Below are 16,175 nucleotides of genomic sequence, written 5' to 3' on the forward strand. Positions count from 1 at the left end.
TACCTTCCAGATGAGGACAATTTCTCTCTTTCCGTCAGCACCAGGGGGCCCTATTTTTCTCCAAAGATACGGCCCTCGGGATGGAGCTGAGGTGGAAGACACAGAAGGAGACATCAAGAAACCCATCAGATGCTTACCAAGTGCAAGGCATCTTTTTCTTAAGGAAGAAAGTTGATTCATTTGAGATGTGGTGTTGGAGAAGAAATTTAGGGATCCCGGGGACCACCAGAAAGACCCATCAGTGGGTTCTAGACCAAATCAAGCCCAAATTCTCCCTAGAAGCTAAGATGACCAAACTGAGGCTTTTGTATTAATGGCAGGAAAAGTCAAAAGGTAAAGGTAAAGGTATCCCCTGTGCAAGCACCAGGTCATATCTGACCCTTGTGTTGACGCCCTCTAGTGTTTTCATGGAAGACTCAATACAGGGTGGTTTGCCAGTGCCTTCCCCAGTCATTACCGTTTACCCCCCAGCAAGCAAGCTGGGTACTCATTTTACCGACCTCGGAAGGATGGAAGGCTGAGTCAACCTTGAGCCGGCTGCTGGGATTGAACTCCCAGCCTCATGGGCAAAGCTTTCAGACGGCTGCCTTACCACTCTGCGCCACAAGAGGCTCTTCGGAAAAGTCAAAAGCAGCAGGAAAAGAGGAAGGCCCAGCACAGAGATGGATTGAAGCCACAGCCCTCAGCCTGCAAGACTTGAACAAGGCTGTTAACGACAGGACATTCCTTCTGAGGGTGGCCACAAATCAGAAGCGAGTGAGTGACACTTTAAGGTTAAGTCCACCAGACCAAAGTGTGAACACTTCTCTCCCTTCTTATCTTATGGGATGTTGCACTCAACTGCGGTGCCATTACTGGCTTCAGCATATCAGGATAGAGGGTAAGCAATACAAAGCAATACAAAGCAATCGCATATGGAAGAGGCTTTGGCTAAACCTTGGCAGGTTCCCAGCAGTTTTGTAAGATGGACTAGCCCAGGGGTGGCTAACCTGTGGCTCTCCAGATGTCCATGGACTACAATTCCCATGAGCCCCTGCCAGCACATCTGGAGAGCCACAGTTTGGCCACCCCAGGACTAGTTTGTAATTGCTGCTACTTTTATCTAGCCCATTTTGATGTGTGTTGCTCCACTGTAGGCATCAGGAGTCTGATTCCCAGGGGAAAAGGCGTGGCATGAATATTTGGAGTAAATGTGTTTCTCTGCTAAATGGCAGCTCCAGCCCCCTACCTGCAGGAAGGGTTCTCACGAATCTCTCTGCACTCCAGTCACTCCAGGAGGGAGTCCCTTCGCTTTGGAGGGAAGAGCTAGGGAGATATTTGGTTCGCACCCGGACAGAGTAGTTGGTGAAAGGGAACACGCCGCAGATGTTTGCAGAAGGTGGCATGTTCTCAATTGCTGTAAAATTCACCTTGGGGAGAAGAAAGATTGGCAGCCCATTTAGTTCACATTTCTACATTCATTCATAGTTTCATTGAGTTGCTGCTGAAATTTCACCTAAAATTCCGCACGCAAGAAATGTCAAGAGTTTTAATTGGACCACATGCCACAAAGTAGAACAGCAGGACACTTTCCGAAAAGGAGAAGCAAATATATTTTCAAAACTGGACAATAAAAGGAAGTCCCCAAATCGACTTGAATGAAAGTGTCACACCTCTGCCAAGTCTGGTCTTATTTCTGAATCAGCCAGATATATATTGGCAGCCAGAGACCAATTTGACAAGACATTTCAGTAAATTTGTCAGATAGCCTTACAAGCAACAAATTAATAAGAACACTTTGAATAACACAGGTTGAGGAAGTAGACTGTTTTGTTCTCCAGAACAGACCAACAAGACTTGATGGTGTAAAATTTCAACAGAACTTTGACTCTCGAAAATATATAACTTCAAAATCTTGTTGCTCCTGGGCTGAGTCTGCACTTACTTTGTTTTTTCCATTGTGGATCCTGCTGAATTCAGATCCATTGAACTTGGGTCTTCCTCTATCCCCCCCCCCAATTGAAACATAAAGTGTTCTCCACTCAATTGGGATGGGAAAGTTCAGAGTGGGGAGGGAAATCAAGCACAGCAGGAGCCACTTTCTTTTCTCAAATGGGGGTGAGGGTGGGGGAGAGGATTGGAGACAGCAGACGAGGGGAAATAAATCCAAGAGGCTATTTTTTGCTGAGAGAAGTTAGGGCTTCTGGAGGGCAGTCAGTTTAAGACAAGCCTTGCAACTGGGAACCAGGAAGACTTTGAACTGATGTACTGGCCAATCAGGGAAGACTACTTTGCTACAGTGTTGGAGGCACGAGGCAAGAAGTTAATTCGCAAAAAGCAGAGATCTGCACATTGACTGATGCTGATTTTTCAAATATCAAGGGTTATATCCATTCCTAGATATCGTGGGGGAAAGGTAGGGTCACCGTGAATAATAATAATAATAATAATAATAATAATAATAATAATAATAATAATAATAATAATTATTATTATTATTATATTTCGATTTATTGCCCGCCACTCCCTTACGGCTTGTGGCGGGTTACAACATTTAAAATCCCTCAGCAACAATTACAATATAACATTATCGGTTAGCAAGCTAACCTGGCAAGATAGGCTAATCAACCTCCCCCTCCTACTACAAGCAGGTGGAGAGGGGATACTGATGGTACTAATCCCCAATCTCAATCCCAGGTCCCGGGTCCCGGGTCCCCGGGGGGGGCATAGATGTTAGCCTCGGCCTCAACCGTAAACCTGGTGGAAGAGCTCTGAATCAATCATGGATGTTACAGAGGGAAAATTTAAAGCACCCAAAATCAAAGTGGAAATCGAATTCAGACAGCAGGGATTTATTTGAGCTGGCAGTGGGTAAAAAGCCCTGTGCAGACTACACCTTAGACTCAAATATAACTTTCAGGAATTATCTCCCCAAATCTGCAGGACTATAAGATCATACCCATGTCTGGCCCTACTGTGTAGATTTGCCAATCCGCATGGAGAGATAGAGCCCTTGGCTATTAGATGAAGAAATCATGTAATTTAGTGGTCCCCAACCCCCCGTCCGGGGACTGGTACTGGTCTGTAGATCAGTCGGTACCGGGCTGCAGCTCCTCCTCCTCCCCGGCTGCTGCCTCGGGGGCTACCCTGCCACTCTGCTGCCGGCTCACCTTTGGTGCTCTCCAGCAGCCGCCATGGTTGGGGCTCCCCCTCAGCATGGCACTGCGCAGCTGCTGCTGGCAGCGCCTCCCAGTGGACGGTGGGAAGTCAGGGGCGATGGTGGGAAAGCAAGCGGAGCAGGGGCTCAGGCAGCGGCAGTGACGCCCCTCGGCAAAAGACTACCCCCCCTCCCTGGGCCTCAGTAAAATTGTCAAGCGTTGACCAGTCCCCGGCGATAAAAAGGTTGGGAACCACTGATGCAATTGATAGAATTAAAATTTGTGTTAAGAAGCAAAACCGCAAACTTTACAAAGTTTAAAACACATTGCTTATAGTGATATAAAACAGATGAATTCAGGTGGGTAGCCATGCTGATCTGATGCCTGCCTTTCTCAACCTTTTTGGCCGTGGAGGAACCCCTGAAATATTTTTCAGGCTTCAAGGAACCCCAGAAATGCTGACATGTGACTTCAAAGAAGTGGGCTCAGAAGTAAGGTTTGGGAGACAGCCAACCAATTGATTCATCATTTACCATTTCCATGGTGGAGAAAGAGATTAAGCCTCTAGATCAAAAGGGGAGGCAGGCTCCAGTGACCTCTAGTGATGTCCGTGGCCATCCGAACTTCTGAGAAAGGCCATGTAACCCCTGGGGAGCTCTTGCGTAACCCCAGGATTCCCTTGAAATCCTGTTTGGGAATTCCTGGTTGGAAGCAATTGAGAACTAAGTTTGAAATCAGTGGCCAAAGTTTAAGATCAAGTTTTAAGACCAACAAGTTTAATTACGGGCACAAGCTTTCATGCGCAGGCATTCAAAGTGTACCCAGGATTGTACTATAATTAGAGGTGTCTGTCTTAAAGGTGCCACTAGACTCAACATATGCTCAGTAAAATATATCAGGGTTTCTTAGGGTTGTGCACTTCGGTGGCTGAAGCGGCCATTCCAGCCAGAAGCAGCCAGCGCCAGAAGCAGCCAGCGCCCCTAGAAGGGTTTTTTTCAATTTCAATTTATTTATTTTTAAATGCTGTCCTTATTAGTGGTGCAAAGTGGCCAATGATGGGCCTGGAGGGGGTTGGAAGAGGGGGGACCCCAGTCATTTAAACCTTTGCCGCTCAAGGCTCCTCCCACTTTCCGGGGGGGGGGGAGGCATAGCAGGGAGGTGTGGTCAGCTGATACCACTTCCTGGTACCTTGAAGCCTGAACAAATATCCCAGCAGTACTTCCATGGTCAAAAGGTTGAAAAAGGCTGAAAGAGATGGTTAGCCTGCCAGTTCCCTTTCGCTGCACGGCAGGTGAGGAATTTAATAAGCCAACAAAGAACAATCATTAACAACCAGCAGTCTCTACATTCCAGCCTCTCCCCCCATCCCTCAGGTTCACCTGTGTCCAGGATGTCTCTGCCAGGTTGCGGTATCCGATCTGGTACTGGGCCTCGGCCTCCAGAAGGGCTTCTTCCCCGGAGAGGTGCCATGCCAGCTGGAAGCAATGGCTCTGGTTTGCAGTGAGGCTGGTGACCTCGGGTGGGCTCAGTTTTACTGTGAGGAAGAAGACCACGTGTGGGAGAGGTTGTGAACGGAGATCTTTGTGTTCCAGGTTAGTATCTCATGCCCACCCACAGTTGACTGATTTTTAAAGAGCTGGGTGCTCGCAGACAATGAGCTGAGAAGCGTAATTTGTGTGGATCCCCCACTTTCCATGAAATATACTTCAAAGCCCGACTGCCCCATGTGTGAAACACGCACCCCCACAGTCCACCCCCCGCCAGAACTGAAAGCCATCTGACTGAGATGCTGATCTTGTGAACTTAGGCAGATTCTGAGTGGGTGGGCAGAAGAGCTTGTATCCTTGCTTGGCTCCTGCAGCACTTTCTTGCATGCCCAGGGAAATGCCGTTCACCACTTTATTTATCTATCTATCTATCTATCTATCTATCTATCTATCTATCTATCTATCTATCTATCTATCTATCTATCTATCTATCTATCTATCTATCTATCTATCTATCTATCTATCTATCTATCTATCTATCTATCTATCTATCTATCTATCTATCTATCATACTTTGAGTTCAGAGGTGAATTTCTTCCAGGCCAGACTGGGGGGGGGGGAGCATCATCTGGGTATGGAATTGGGGTCACTGTGGGTGGGCAAGTAGTTGTGAATTTCCTGTATTGTCCAGGGGGTTTAAATATAGATGACCCTGGAGTTCCCTTCCAACTCCATGATTCTATGGTTCTTCTTTTTCATGTCTCACATGGTGGTTCCCTCCTCCATCTTGGGTGTTTGGTTAGTCACCTTCTTTAAAGGTTTTTCACGTGACCTCCATTCTCCTTGCCTTGGGGGCGGTCCCTTTTCTAGCTGCCCCACTTGTTTGACTGGTCCAGAGCCCTGGGCCCTCCAGCCCTTCCTAGACCCTTATATATAATGGGGTCACCTAACAGGGTTTTCTGTTGTCTCCCATCAGTAGGCAAAGCACCACGCTTTTAAAATGCTCTCTGAGATAGTCCCTATGGGATCCCCAACCTTTTTGAGCCCGTGGACACCTTCAGAATTCTGTCACAGGGTAGTGGGTGCAGCCACAAGATGGCTGCCAGAGGAGGTGGAGCCAACCTCCTATGAGATGGAGCCACATGCCCAGAGGAAGTCCAAATGCAGGGCAGAAGAGGAATAGTTAGAAAGTAAACTGGGAAAGAGGGGCGAGAAACGCAAACACTGCAGTGGACACAGCTAAGCAAATCTTCAATGGCCTATCAGAAGCCCAGGTGGGCGGGAGCTCCACTTGGCCCCGCCCACTTTCTAAAACAACTCGGCGGGCACCAAGAAGAGTATTAGTGAATGGGTGACGTTTGGCCAGAGGCGTAAAAGAAAAAATCGGATGTTGCTTTAGGATGCTTCGGGCTGATCCTGCGTTGAGCAGGGGGTTGGACTAGATGGCCTGTATGGCCCCTTCCAACTCTGTGATTCTGTGTGATTCTGTCTTGTGAAGCTGCCTTGACCTGAATCAGATCCCCTTGGCTCATCAGGGTCAGAATCGTCTGTTCAGGCTGGTGGTAGTGACTCTCCAGGGTCTCAGGTGGAGGCTGCCACACAGCACCTATTCCTTGGTTGTTTTCATGTGGAGATGCTGGGGACTGAACCCTGGGGGCTTCTGCATGCCAAGTGGAGGCTCTTCCACTAGCCCCAATCTCTTCCCTTGACTCTATGCTTACCAATGCTCATCCCATGAACGCACTTCTCCTTGGAGCTAGCCTGGACTAGTTGATTCTCTGCAGTCAACATGACTTTGTAAAAGGCAAAGAGGTTGTCCACTGGGATGCCACAAGACTGCTCTCCATGGGTGGCGACGCAGCTCCTGGCCTTGCCAAAATCCTGTCGGCAGAGCCCCGCTTCCCTGGAACAGAAACAAGCCTTGCTTAGAAGCTCCCAGGTCTGCAGCAGGAATTTCCAAAGAACATGGTCAAGTTCCAGAAAAGTGTGAAAACAGCTCCCAAGAGCAGGCTTATGAATGGGAATCATCCACGTTTGCAAAGAACGTTCACAGGCTTCAGAATCACCAGCAAATCTCAAGCGCAGAAAACCTATTTCCACCTTAAACTCCTACGTCCAAACCTGACTCTTCCAAGAGTCTGAGAAAGAAACCCTCCTAAAAACCTTAATCCTACTGCTACCACTTCAGATGCCCACAGTGAAAGAGATGCCACTTCACACAGTGGGTAGTTACCGTATTTGCCGGCGTATAAGACAACTGGGCGTATAACACGACCCCCCAACGTTTCCACTCAAAATACAGTACTATGGGCCACTATGGGCAGCTATGTCTATCCCAACTGAAGTGCACCCGGCGTATAGGACAACCCCCCCACTTGGAGGCATGTTTTTCAGGGGGGAAAAGTAGTCTTATACGCCAGCAAATACTGTCACTTGTGGAGCTCAGTGCTGCAGGATATAGCAATGGACATGGGCTGAGATTAGTTTAAAAAGGGAGGTTGGACAGCTGTATGGGGGAACGAGTAGCTTGACAGCGAAAGGGGGCCTCCAGTATGAGGAGGAGAAAGTCTCCAGTGGTCAGATGCCGTTGGGGAAACTCTCAAGAAATAGGTGCCAGATTGGCCATGGTATTTCTGGTCCTGCCAAGTGGCTCTTATAGTCTTATTTTAAAATCTCAAAGAATTCCAGGGAAACAACCTGTTGTGTGTCACCCCAGTGTGAATGCTGTTGGGCAGAGTGTCAAGAAAACAGGGTGCTGATTGGGGGAGAGTCACAGGGAACAGCCATTTCAGTCTTGGCCCATCTACATGGGCTCCCAGTCTGTTTCCAGACACAATTCAAGGGGCTGGTCTTGGCCTTCAAAGCCATATATGGTTTGGGACTAACATACCTAAAGGACCACCTGACCCCATACAGACCTGCCCAACTGTCATGGTCTTTTATGCATAGAGTTAGAGCATCTCTGGGAGAAAGGACAACGACCATGCTGGTTGCCACAGAAGCCCTCAGATCAGTGCCTGGAAGTCTCCAGAAACACCTGAACATTCTGGGCACTGAACAAAGAACTCCAGAACAGGGTGTTGCCCACAGCTGCAAGAATTCTGCAACGATACGTCTGCAATTCTGAAGCATTTGACTAGATCTGGAATTGCAGGACACCATCCACCAGTCAAATATCTGACTGTGACAATTCATCTTCAAGATCAGAACCTCAAATAAAAAGGCCAGCTACTCAAGGCCCCCCAAACAGCCTAGGAGACAGAAGCTAAGCCCTGCCGAGAATTTGGGCGTTATGCAGAGCCAGTCAATGGCAAACAAGCAGAGTTCCTCTTCACTTGGAAATACTATAAGCTGGCTGCAACTTGAGAGCCAGTTTGGTGTAGTGGTTAGGAGTGCGGATTTCTAATTTGGCGAGCCGGGTTCGATTCTGCACTCCCCCACATGCAGCCAACTGGGTGACCTTGGGCTCACCACAGCACTGATAAAGCTGTTCTGACCGAGCAGTGATGTCAGGGCTCTCTCAGCCTCACCTCCCTCACAGGGTGTCTGTTGTGGGGAGAGGAAAGGGAAGGTGATTGGAAGTCGCTTTGAGGCACCTTCTGGTAGAAAAAAAAATGGCATATAAGAACCAATTCTTCTTCTTCTTCAGTAATATCAGGGCTCTCTCAGCCCCACGTACCTCACAGGGTGTCCGTTGTGGGGAGAGGAAAGGGAAGGCGACTGTAAGCCGCTTTGAGACTCCTTCGGGTAGAGAAAAGCAGCATCTAAGAACCAATTCTTCTTCTTCTTCAGTAATATCAGGGCTCTCTCAGCCCCACCTACCTCACAGGGTGTCCGTTGTGGGGAGAGGAAAGGGAAGGCAAACATAAGCCGCTTTGAGACTCCTTCGGGTAGAGAAAAGGTGCATCTAAGAACCAACTCTCCTTCTTCTTGACAGGACTTTCTACTACTACCAGTGAAAAGGTCACTGCAAAAATTTGGGATAGAGAGCATTGGACACCTCACAGCTGACTGGAAAAAAGGTAATTTGGCTAGAGGGATGGGAGGTTTTGTAACCCCTAAACAAGACAAGCCTGGCTACAAGTTCTTTCCCATAGGGCCGTTTCATTCACAACTTGGCCCAAGTGAAGTTGATTCTAGTCATGTTTATGTCTGGCTTTTCTACAGGCAGCATGCCAGGCTCCACAGACCTCTGTGTGGATCATAGAATCATAGAGTTGGAAGGGGCCATACAGGCCATCTAGTCCAACCCCCTGCTCAACGCAGGATCACCCCTAAGCATCCTAAAGCATCCAAGAAAAGTGTGTATCCAACCTTTGCTTGAAGACTGCCAGTGAGGGGGAGCTCACCTATTCCACTGCTGAACTACTCTGTGAAAATTTTTTCCTGATATCTAGCCTATATCGTTGTACTTGTAGTTTAAACCCATTACTGCGTGTCCTTCCCTCTGCAGCCAACGGAAACAGCATCCTGCCCTCCCCCAAGTGACAACCTTTCAAATACTTAAAGAGGGCTATCATGTCCCCTCTCAACCTCCTTTTCTCCAGGCTGAACATTCCCAAGTCCCTCAACCTATCTTCATAGGGCTTGGTCCCTTGGCCCCAGATCATCTTTGTCGCTCTCCTCTGTACCCTTTCAATTTTATCTACGTCCTTCTTGAAGTGAGGCCTCCAGAACTGCACACAGTACTCCAGGTGTGGTCTGACCAGTGCCGTATACAATGGGACTATGACATCTTGTGATTTTGATGTACAGCCAAGCTGTATGGAGTGCTTCAATAACCAGCTTCTCCCTTCCTCCACCCCATGCCCTGCTGAACACTCACTCTGTGATATGGAGCGTGTACGTCGTCAGAGGGTCTGTCTCTTGCGCTGGGTCCCAGTAGCAAGAGATGTTTCCGGCCCAAAAGCTGACACAGTACTGCATCTTCAGTTCTCTTGGAGCCACTTCAAGAAACAAGCCAAGAAGCAGTAAGGAAGAGAGAGGATAAATCTGAGGTTAAGCAACACTGTATATATGGGCACCGTACAAGCACCGTGCAAGATCCACAGCCTTCAGGCCCTTTTTGTGGGTTTCTTGGAGACATACGGTGCCTTCTGATTAGGGATGCCAGCCTCCCGGTGGGTCTTGGGAATCTCCTGGATTTATAGCTCATTTCCAGAGAAAAGAGATCGGTTCCCCAGGAGAAAAGGGCTGCTTTGGAGGGTGAACTCCCTTGCATTATTCTCCACTGAGGTTCTTCCCTGCCCCAAATCCCACCCACTCCCAGCTCCACCCCCTAAGTCTCCAGATATTTCCCAACCCCAAGCCGGCAACCCTACTTCCGAAACAGGCCCAGAGAGGCTGGATCTTCCCTTGAGCTCCTTCCTCTGCATCCTCACGCCAAATTGAGGTCTGTTACCTGGACTTTATTGTCTTCCCACATGCCAGGACTCCTATCCTTGATTCCATCCTCTTTCCTGCCAACAAAACATCATCCTTCCTTCCCCCCCCCCCCAGCCAAATTGACATTTCATTTTCCCGATAGCCCAAGCGCCTGGTTCACATTTCAGGGCCAACAATTTCTGTTGGAATCAGCACAGGCCCACCCCCAAGGCACGGGATCGCATGGCCTCTGGGCTCCCCCTCCAGGGAGGGTCTATGGCTCAGGGTCAGAACATCTGCTTGGTCTGTGGAAGGTCCCAGGTTCAATCCCTGGCCTCTCCAGCTGAAAGGATCAGGTGGTACAGGATGTGCAAGCCCTCTTGCTCCGACCCTGGAGAGCCATGGCAGCCTGAGTAAACCCTAAGACAGGGGTAGTCAACCTGTGGTCCTCCAGATGTCCATGGACTACAATTCCCATGAGCCCCTGCCAGGCTCATGGGAATTGTAGTCCATGAACATCTGGAGGACCACAGGTTGACTACCCCTGCCCTAAGAGACAAAAGGCCTGACTCAGGAGAAGGCGGCTTCCTGCATTCTCCGGGTTAGTTTTCACTTCCGAATCTTCCTAGCCCACCAAACCTGTCTTGCAGGTGAGGGAAGGGCGACAGTACTGTTGAAGCCGAAGTTGGCAGCCGTGCAAGCTAGGTTTGCCAACTCCAATTTTGGCAAATTCCGGGAAACTGGGGCGTGAGGGTTGGAGAGGGCTGGGTTTGGGAAGGGAACTGGTCCCCGTTGTTTGTAGGTCTCCCGTCCCCACATGGAAGTTGGCCTCCCCAGTGTAGGCAGACAACCTTTTAATGGCCAAGGTATGAGGCAGGCGATACTTCCTGTTTCCCTAGCGGAAAAATTATGCCTTGGCACATGGCAGGGCAACCTGTTGGGAGTTGATAAGGCGCACCGTGCACAACAGCAGGGTCCCCCCTCCCCCCCAAGCTTCAGAGTGTGTTTCTGGCTTTGGCAGGATCGGCTGTGCTCCCTTCCTCCTGCGCACATTTCCCAAAGCCTGCTTGCTATTCACAGCTGGGCAGAATTCGCTCTGGACGTGCTCGGAGGTGGAGGAGAGAACCAGGGGAAACGTCAGCAAGAGAAAACCGCAGGGACCCTCTCAAGAGGAGATGTGCGTGTTGTGATCCTCAGCCATTGTTTCTGACCCTAATTCACCTCTTTGCCAGCCCTCCCTCTGCAATTGGCTTCACCAGCTGCGGCCCACAGGGTGGAAAGACACGCCAGCTGTCTTGCTGAGCAGAGCCCCAGCAATGCCATTCCAAGCCTCCTCCGGGCAGGGCCCCTCCCTTAGCCTTGCAAGGCCTATACCACCTGACTATACCACCTAGGGTTGCTGAAGAGCCTACACTGAGAAATGCCTGGAGATGCTCAGGGTGGAGACCAGGGAGGGTAGGATTTGGGGCAGGGAGAGACCTCAGTGGGCCACAGAGTCCACCCTCCGAAGCAGCCGTTTTCTCTGAGAGAACTGATCTTTAAGAAGAGCATCTCAGGTAGGAAAGGGCCTAACTCAGCCCTCCTGTCTGCTGTGTGAAATTCCTCTTTGCAGGGAGTTGTCTTTACGTGGGGAGGGCATGGAAGAGGCTGCTCCCCCGGTCCTGGCAGAGCAGCAATCAGTCCCTCCTCTCTCCCCCACTCCTTCACCCTGCCTCCTCCCCACCCCATTCATCACAAGGGGCAGCCCTCTCCTAGGGATGCCAACTTCCAGGTGGCAGGTGGAGATGCCCTGGAATTCTGACTGATCTCTAGGAGACACAGATAAAGGATAGGGATGCCACTCCCCAGGTGGGGCCTGGAGATCCCCTAGAATCTTAGCTCATATCTAGGCATCAGAGATTAGTTCCCCTGGAGACAGTGGCTTCTTTGGGGGGTGGACTCCACCCCCCTGAGATCCCTCTCCACCCTGAACCCTGTCCGCTCTTAGCTCCTCCTCCAAAGTCTCCAGGCATTTATGATGGTTGTGAGTTTTCTGGGCTGTGTGGCCCTGGTCTGGTAGCCCTTTTCAGTCCTTGGGCATCTTGCTGTGTCCTACCCATTGAAGACGCCAGCCACAGTGATTGGCAAAACGTTAGGGACTAAATGACTAGACCCCATCCACACAGTCCAGAAAAGCCACCACAGCCAGTGGGCTCGGCAACCCAAAACAAGAAGGCCTGACCCGATTCAAGGTTCTTTGCATTCCCCATTTTCCTCATTGTAAAAATGAGGCTTTTAATGACCAATTGGCCATGATTGCTGCCAAAATCGGTGCGACAATAACTGCCTAGGAAGTCACCTTTAAAAATATATTAATATTACACTGGAGAGTTTTTGGGGATTGGGCCCATGCCTCTTCTCTGTCTCTGAGGCTTGCTGTGGCCAAGGTGGCTGGCAGATAGGAGGACCGGCGGCGCTTACTTTGGGGGAAATTTCAGAAATGTTCCGGGCCAGAGCGGAGGGGGGAACTAGGATGCTGGCCATCACCCTTGGCAGTCAGGGAAACCAACCGATTGGGAGCAGCAGGCCGGTCTGCAGAGAGAACCTGCTGTCCACCTTCCCAAACAACTGCATGGCAAGCTGAACAAGCGGGCCTGTCGTCAGAGGGCTGTGTATGTCTCTGAGTGTGTCCTATGGTCAACCCACCGCAAGACCAGTGTGGGCCAGCAGACTGGGGGAGGGGAGGGCAGTGGTCATTTTATTCCTTTATTTGCTTCCATTGCTAAAGTACTTCATTGCACAACATTCCCAAAGCCACTGTGGATGAGATGGAAGTTGGGCTGTGGTCCCGGCCATGTTTGTGCACCCGTTCGCTGGCACGGACTCATGGGAATTGTAGTCCATGGACATCTGGAGGGCCGCAGTTGGACTACCCCTGTGCTACAGGGTCACCGTAACTCAGTTGGGTCTTCATGACAAAGAAGAATAAGGAAGTAATAAGGAAGTAACAGAGTTCTAGCTCCTCCTCCAGATCTACCAACCACAGTGCACATTAGAGTTGTGTGCGGCAGAATCATAGAATCACAGAATCCTAGAGTGGGAAGGGGTCATACAGGCCATCTAGTCCAACCCCCTGCTCAATGCAGGATCAGCCCAAAGCATCATCCGAATCAGCCGTTCCAGGCCGACGCAGCCAGCGCTGCGCCATGGGGAGGGGGGAGGGGGGAGGGGGGAGGGGGGAGGGGGGGTGCCGGTGTGTAACTTGGCACACATACACTAGTTGGAATTTCCAGAGCAGGCCTGAGGGCAGCCCTAAGTAAAGCGAATTACAAAAGTTTAATCTGACTGTTGCACGGATCATGCTCACTAGTAAGGCGCAAGCTCCCATGCCTGATGGAGATGGAAGGCGTTGCCCAGCAAGCACCGTCTGTAACCTGAGTCTCCATAAGCAGGGAGGCACCTGGTGTCACACCCAGACTCTTGACTATGGTCAAACTCTGTTGAGGAGTCAGGAGCTGTACCATATTACCATCACATGTTGGCTCAGCTGGATTTAACTTAAGCAGACGCCTCCAGACACTTGGCCGAGGTCTCTGGGAGTGTGGGCAGCTGACTGCCCATCAACAGAAATAGTGGGGTGCCATCTGTGTACTGATGGCAGCCAGACAAGTTGGACAAGGGAGCGCACACAGATGTTCAATTATACTGTGGGACCCCCATATCTCAGGGCCTGTTGCTAGGAGGTTCTCTTATAGGATGTAGATAAAATTGAAAGGGTACAGAGGAGAGCGACAAAGATGATCTGGGGCCAAGGGACCAAGCCCTATGAAGATAGGTTGAGGGACTCGGGAATGTTCAGCCTGGAGAAAAGGAGGTTGAGAGGGGACATGATAGCCCTCTTTAAGTATTTGAAAGGTTGTCACTTGGAGGAGGGCAGGATGCTGTTTCTGCTGGCTGCAGAGGAGAGGACACGCAGTAATGGGTTTAAACTTCAAGTACAACGATATAGGCTAGATATCAGGGAAAATATTTCACAGTCAGAGTAGTTCAGCAGTGGCATCGGCTGCCTAAGGAGGTGGTGAGCTCCCCCTCACTGGCAGTCTTCAAGCAAAGGTTGGATACACACTTTTCTTGGATGCTTTAGGATGCTTAGGGCTGATCCTGCGTTGAGCAGGGGGTTGGACTAGATGGCCTGAATGGCCCCTTCCAACTCTAGGATTCTATGATTCTGTGATTCTTCCCAAGAGCCACCCTCTGTCTCTGATTTCGGAGGAAGGACTGCAGCCATTTCAAGGCTGTGCCTTGAACCCCACATCAGCTCGGCGGAGGGCTAGTGCCCCTTTATCAACGGCGTCAAACGCTGCAGTCAGCTCTAAGAGAAACAGCAGTGACGACCAGCTTCCTCTAGAGGTTGTCCTTGAGGCATAGCGGGATTTCAAGAGAAGAGCAGTTGAGCCCTGCAGCTTCTGCACGTTCGCCTGTCCCCCCCACACACACAGCGACTCAGAGCCCCATGTGGGGAGGGGGCTGATGAAGCACAGCTCCCCAAAGAAGCAGAGAGAAGACCGGGCCTCCTGCCAGCAATTTCCAGCTTCCGGACAAAATGTTCTCTTTGCTCTGGGGATGGGGGGAAAAATACAGTTTTGCAATATGGAACAGCACCCGACACCGCTCAAGAGGAGACAAATAAGTCACTCCAAACATGCCGGGGTGGGGGGGGGGGAAGAGAGAGAGAAAACAGAAAAGGTGGGCTGCAGGCAAAGGGGTGGCCAAAGAAGCATCTCTGCCGAGGGGGAGGCGGGGGTGGCACTGGTCTGAGCGTGAAGAAACTGTGGGGCTCATTGGTCTGCTTTCCCAGCACTGCTCAGAAGCTGCTCTCACTTTCTCTCTAAAGATTTTCACATTACTGGTCTGAACTGGATGTTATTCGTTGGTGGCTTGGTCTTGAGTAAAGCAATATGGGAATGGGGATTTCATGCAGCGAGCTTCCATGCGTTAATGAGCCATTCCTGAAGCACTCTGGTCATTTCGAACACTCCTGCTTCCCCCGCCCCAGGCCTTTTTGGCTGCATAATCTACCTCAGAAGGATTTTAAAAAACGTTCCAAGTGAAGCTGCGAGGCGCTAAACCAATATAGCACTATAGTGCTGTAGCAGCACCACAGAGATGCTTGGACTCCATTGATGGAGTCATCTCAATAGAGCTGCTATAGCGCAGGGGTGGCCGAACTGTGGCTCTCCAGATGCAGCGCTGGCAGGAGCTCATGGGAATTGTAGTCCGTGGACATCTGGAAAACCACAGTTTGGCCACCCCTGCGCTATAGCACTGAAATGCTAAATTGGTTTTCTGCTACAGAACTTAAAATGTTAGGAAAAGTCCATATGTGGCAAAAAAAAAGGATGGGGACATTTTAAACAGCGCACCACAGCAATTCAGAAATGCAACAAAGGGGTGGGAAACAGAAGAAAGCCGTTTTCTCCAAAACTGAACCACACTTTGCTAAACCAAGAAAAGCGGGCCTGTGTGCAACAGGAAAATAAATTTTGCCAGCAGCCAGTTACTCAAACAGGTCTGCCTGATATGACAGAAAAAAATGCAATAGCAACCAGTTACTAAAAAGGACTCCAAAGACAGCTTGAAAGAGGTTTCTCTCTCCCCCCCTCCCCCCTCTATTGGTGCAGAACATTTGCTTCCAACCAATTCCCATTTTCACCTCTTGCCCCCATTGTCAGAGGCCCTGTGGATTTGTCCCGTCTTGTGGTTTCAGTTCTTGAGTGACACACAATGACCAGGCTCTTTGGAAGAAGGACTGGGGGGGGCCACATGTTGCTCAATTGTGTCTGATACAATTGGCTCATCTCTATACTCTATACGGGTCTGCCCTTGAACTCTTGCTTCCAGTTGTGCAGGATGCAAATGCAGAGAGGGAAACAAGGGCTGGTGCCAGGGCTGCCAATGTTGCAACGGAGCATCCCTCCACCAAAACGTAACATAAGCAGAGCCCTGCTGGATCAGCCCAGTGAAGATCCATCTAGCACAGCATCCTGCCTCACACAGGGCCAACCGGTTCCTCCAAAGGGCCAACAACCAGGCATAGAGCAGTGGTTCTCAACCTGGGGGTCAGGACCCCTTTGGGGGTTGAACGACCCTTTCACAGGGGTCAAAGCAGGGCAAGCAGCTGGGCCAGGGGGGCACCATCCACACAACA

General features: G+C 50.2%; 1 protein-coding gene across 2 annotated transcripts in view; it reads right to left on the reverse strand.

Moving 5' to 3' along the window:
* LOC143836723 (interleukin-6 receptor subunit beta-like) overlaps positions 1 to 16,175 on the reverse strand; it is a 40,291-nt gene that overhangs the window by 22,321 nt on the left and 1,795 nt on the right. The window contains exons 2-6 of one of the 2 annotated variants that reach the window (XM_077336260.1): positions 9,450 to 9,570; positions 6,346 to 6,527; positions 4,517 to 4,671; positions 1,229 to 1,409; positions 4 to 86 (exon numbers count right to left, since the gene is read on the reverse strand). In XM_077336260.1, the coding sequence (XP_077192375.1) occupies positions 4 to 86; positions 1,229 to 1,409; positions 4,517 to 4,671; positions 6,346 to 6,527; positions 9,450 to 9,570 (722 nt within the window). Of the gene's footprint in view, positions 1 to 3; positions 87 to 1,228; positions 1,410 to 4,516; positions 4,672 to 6,345; positions 6,528 to 7,542; positions 7,615 to 9,449; positions 9,571 to 16,175 lie in introns of those variants that run through there. The other variant, XM_077336261.1, reaches the window with a different exon arrangement.

This window comes from Paroedura picta, chromosome 4, assembly GCF_049243985.1.
Source record: "Paroedura picta isolate Pp20150507F chromosome 4, Ppicta_v3.0, whole genome shotgun sequence".
NCBI lineage: Eukaryota > Metazoa > Chordata > Lepidosauria > Squamata > Gekkonidae > Paroedura > Paroedura picta.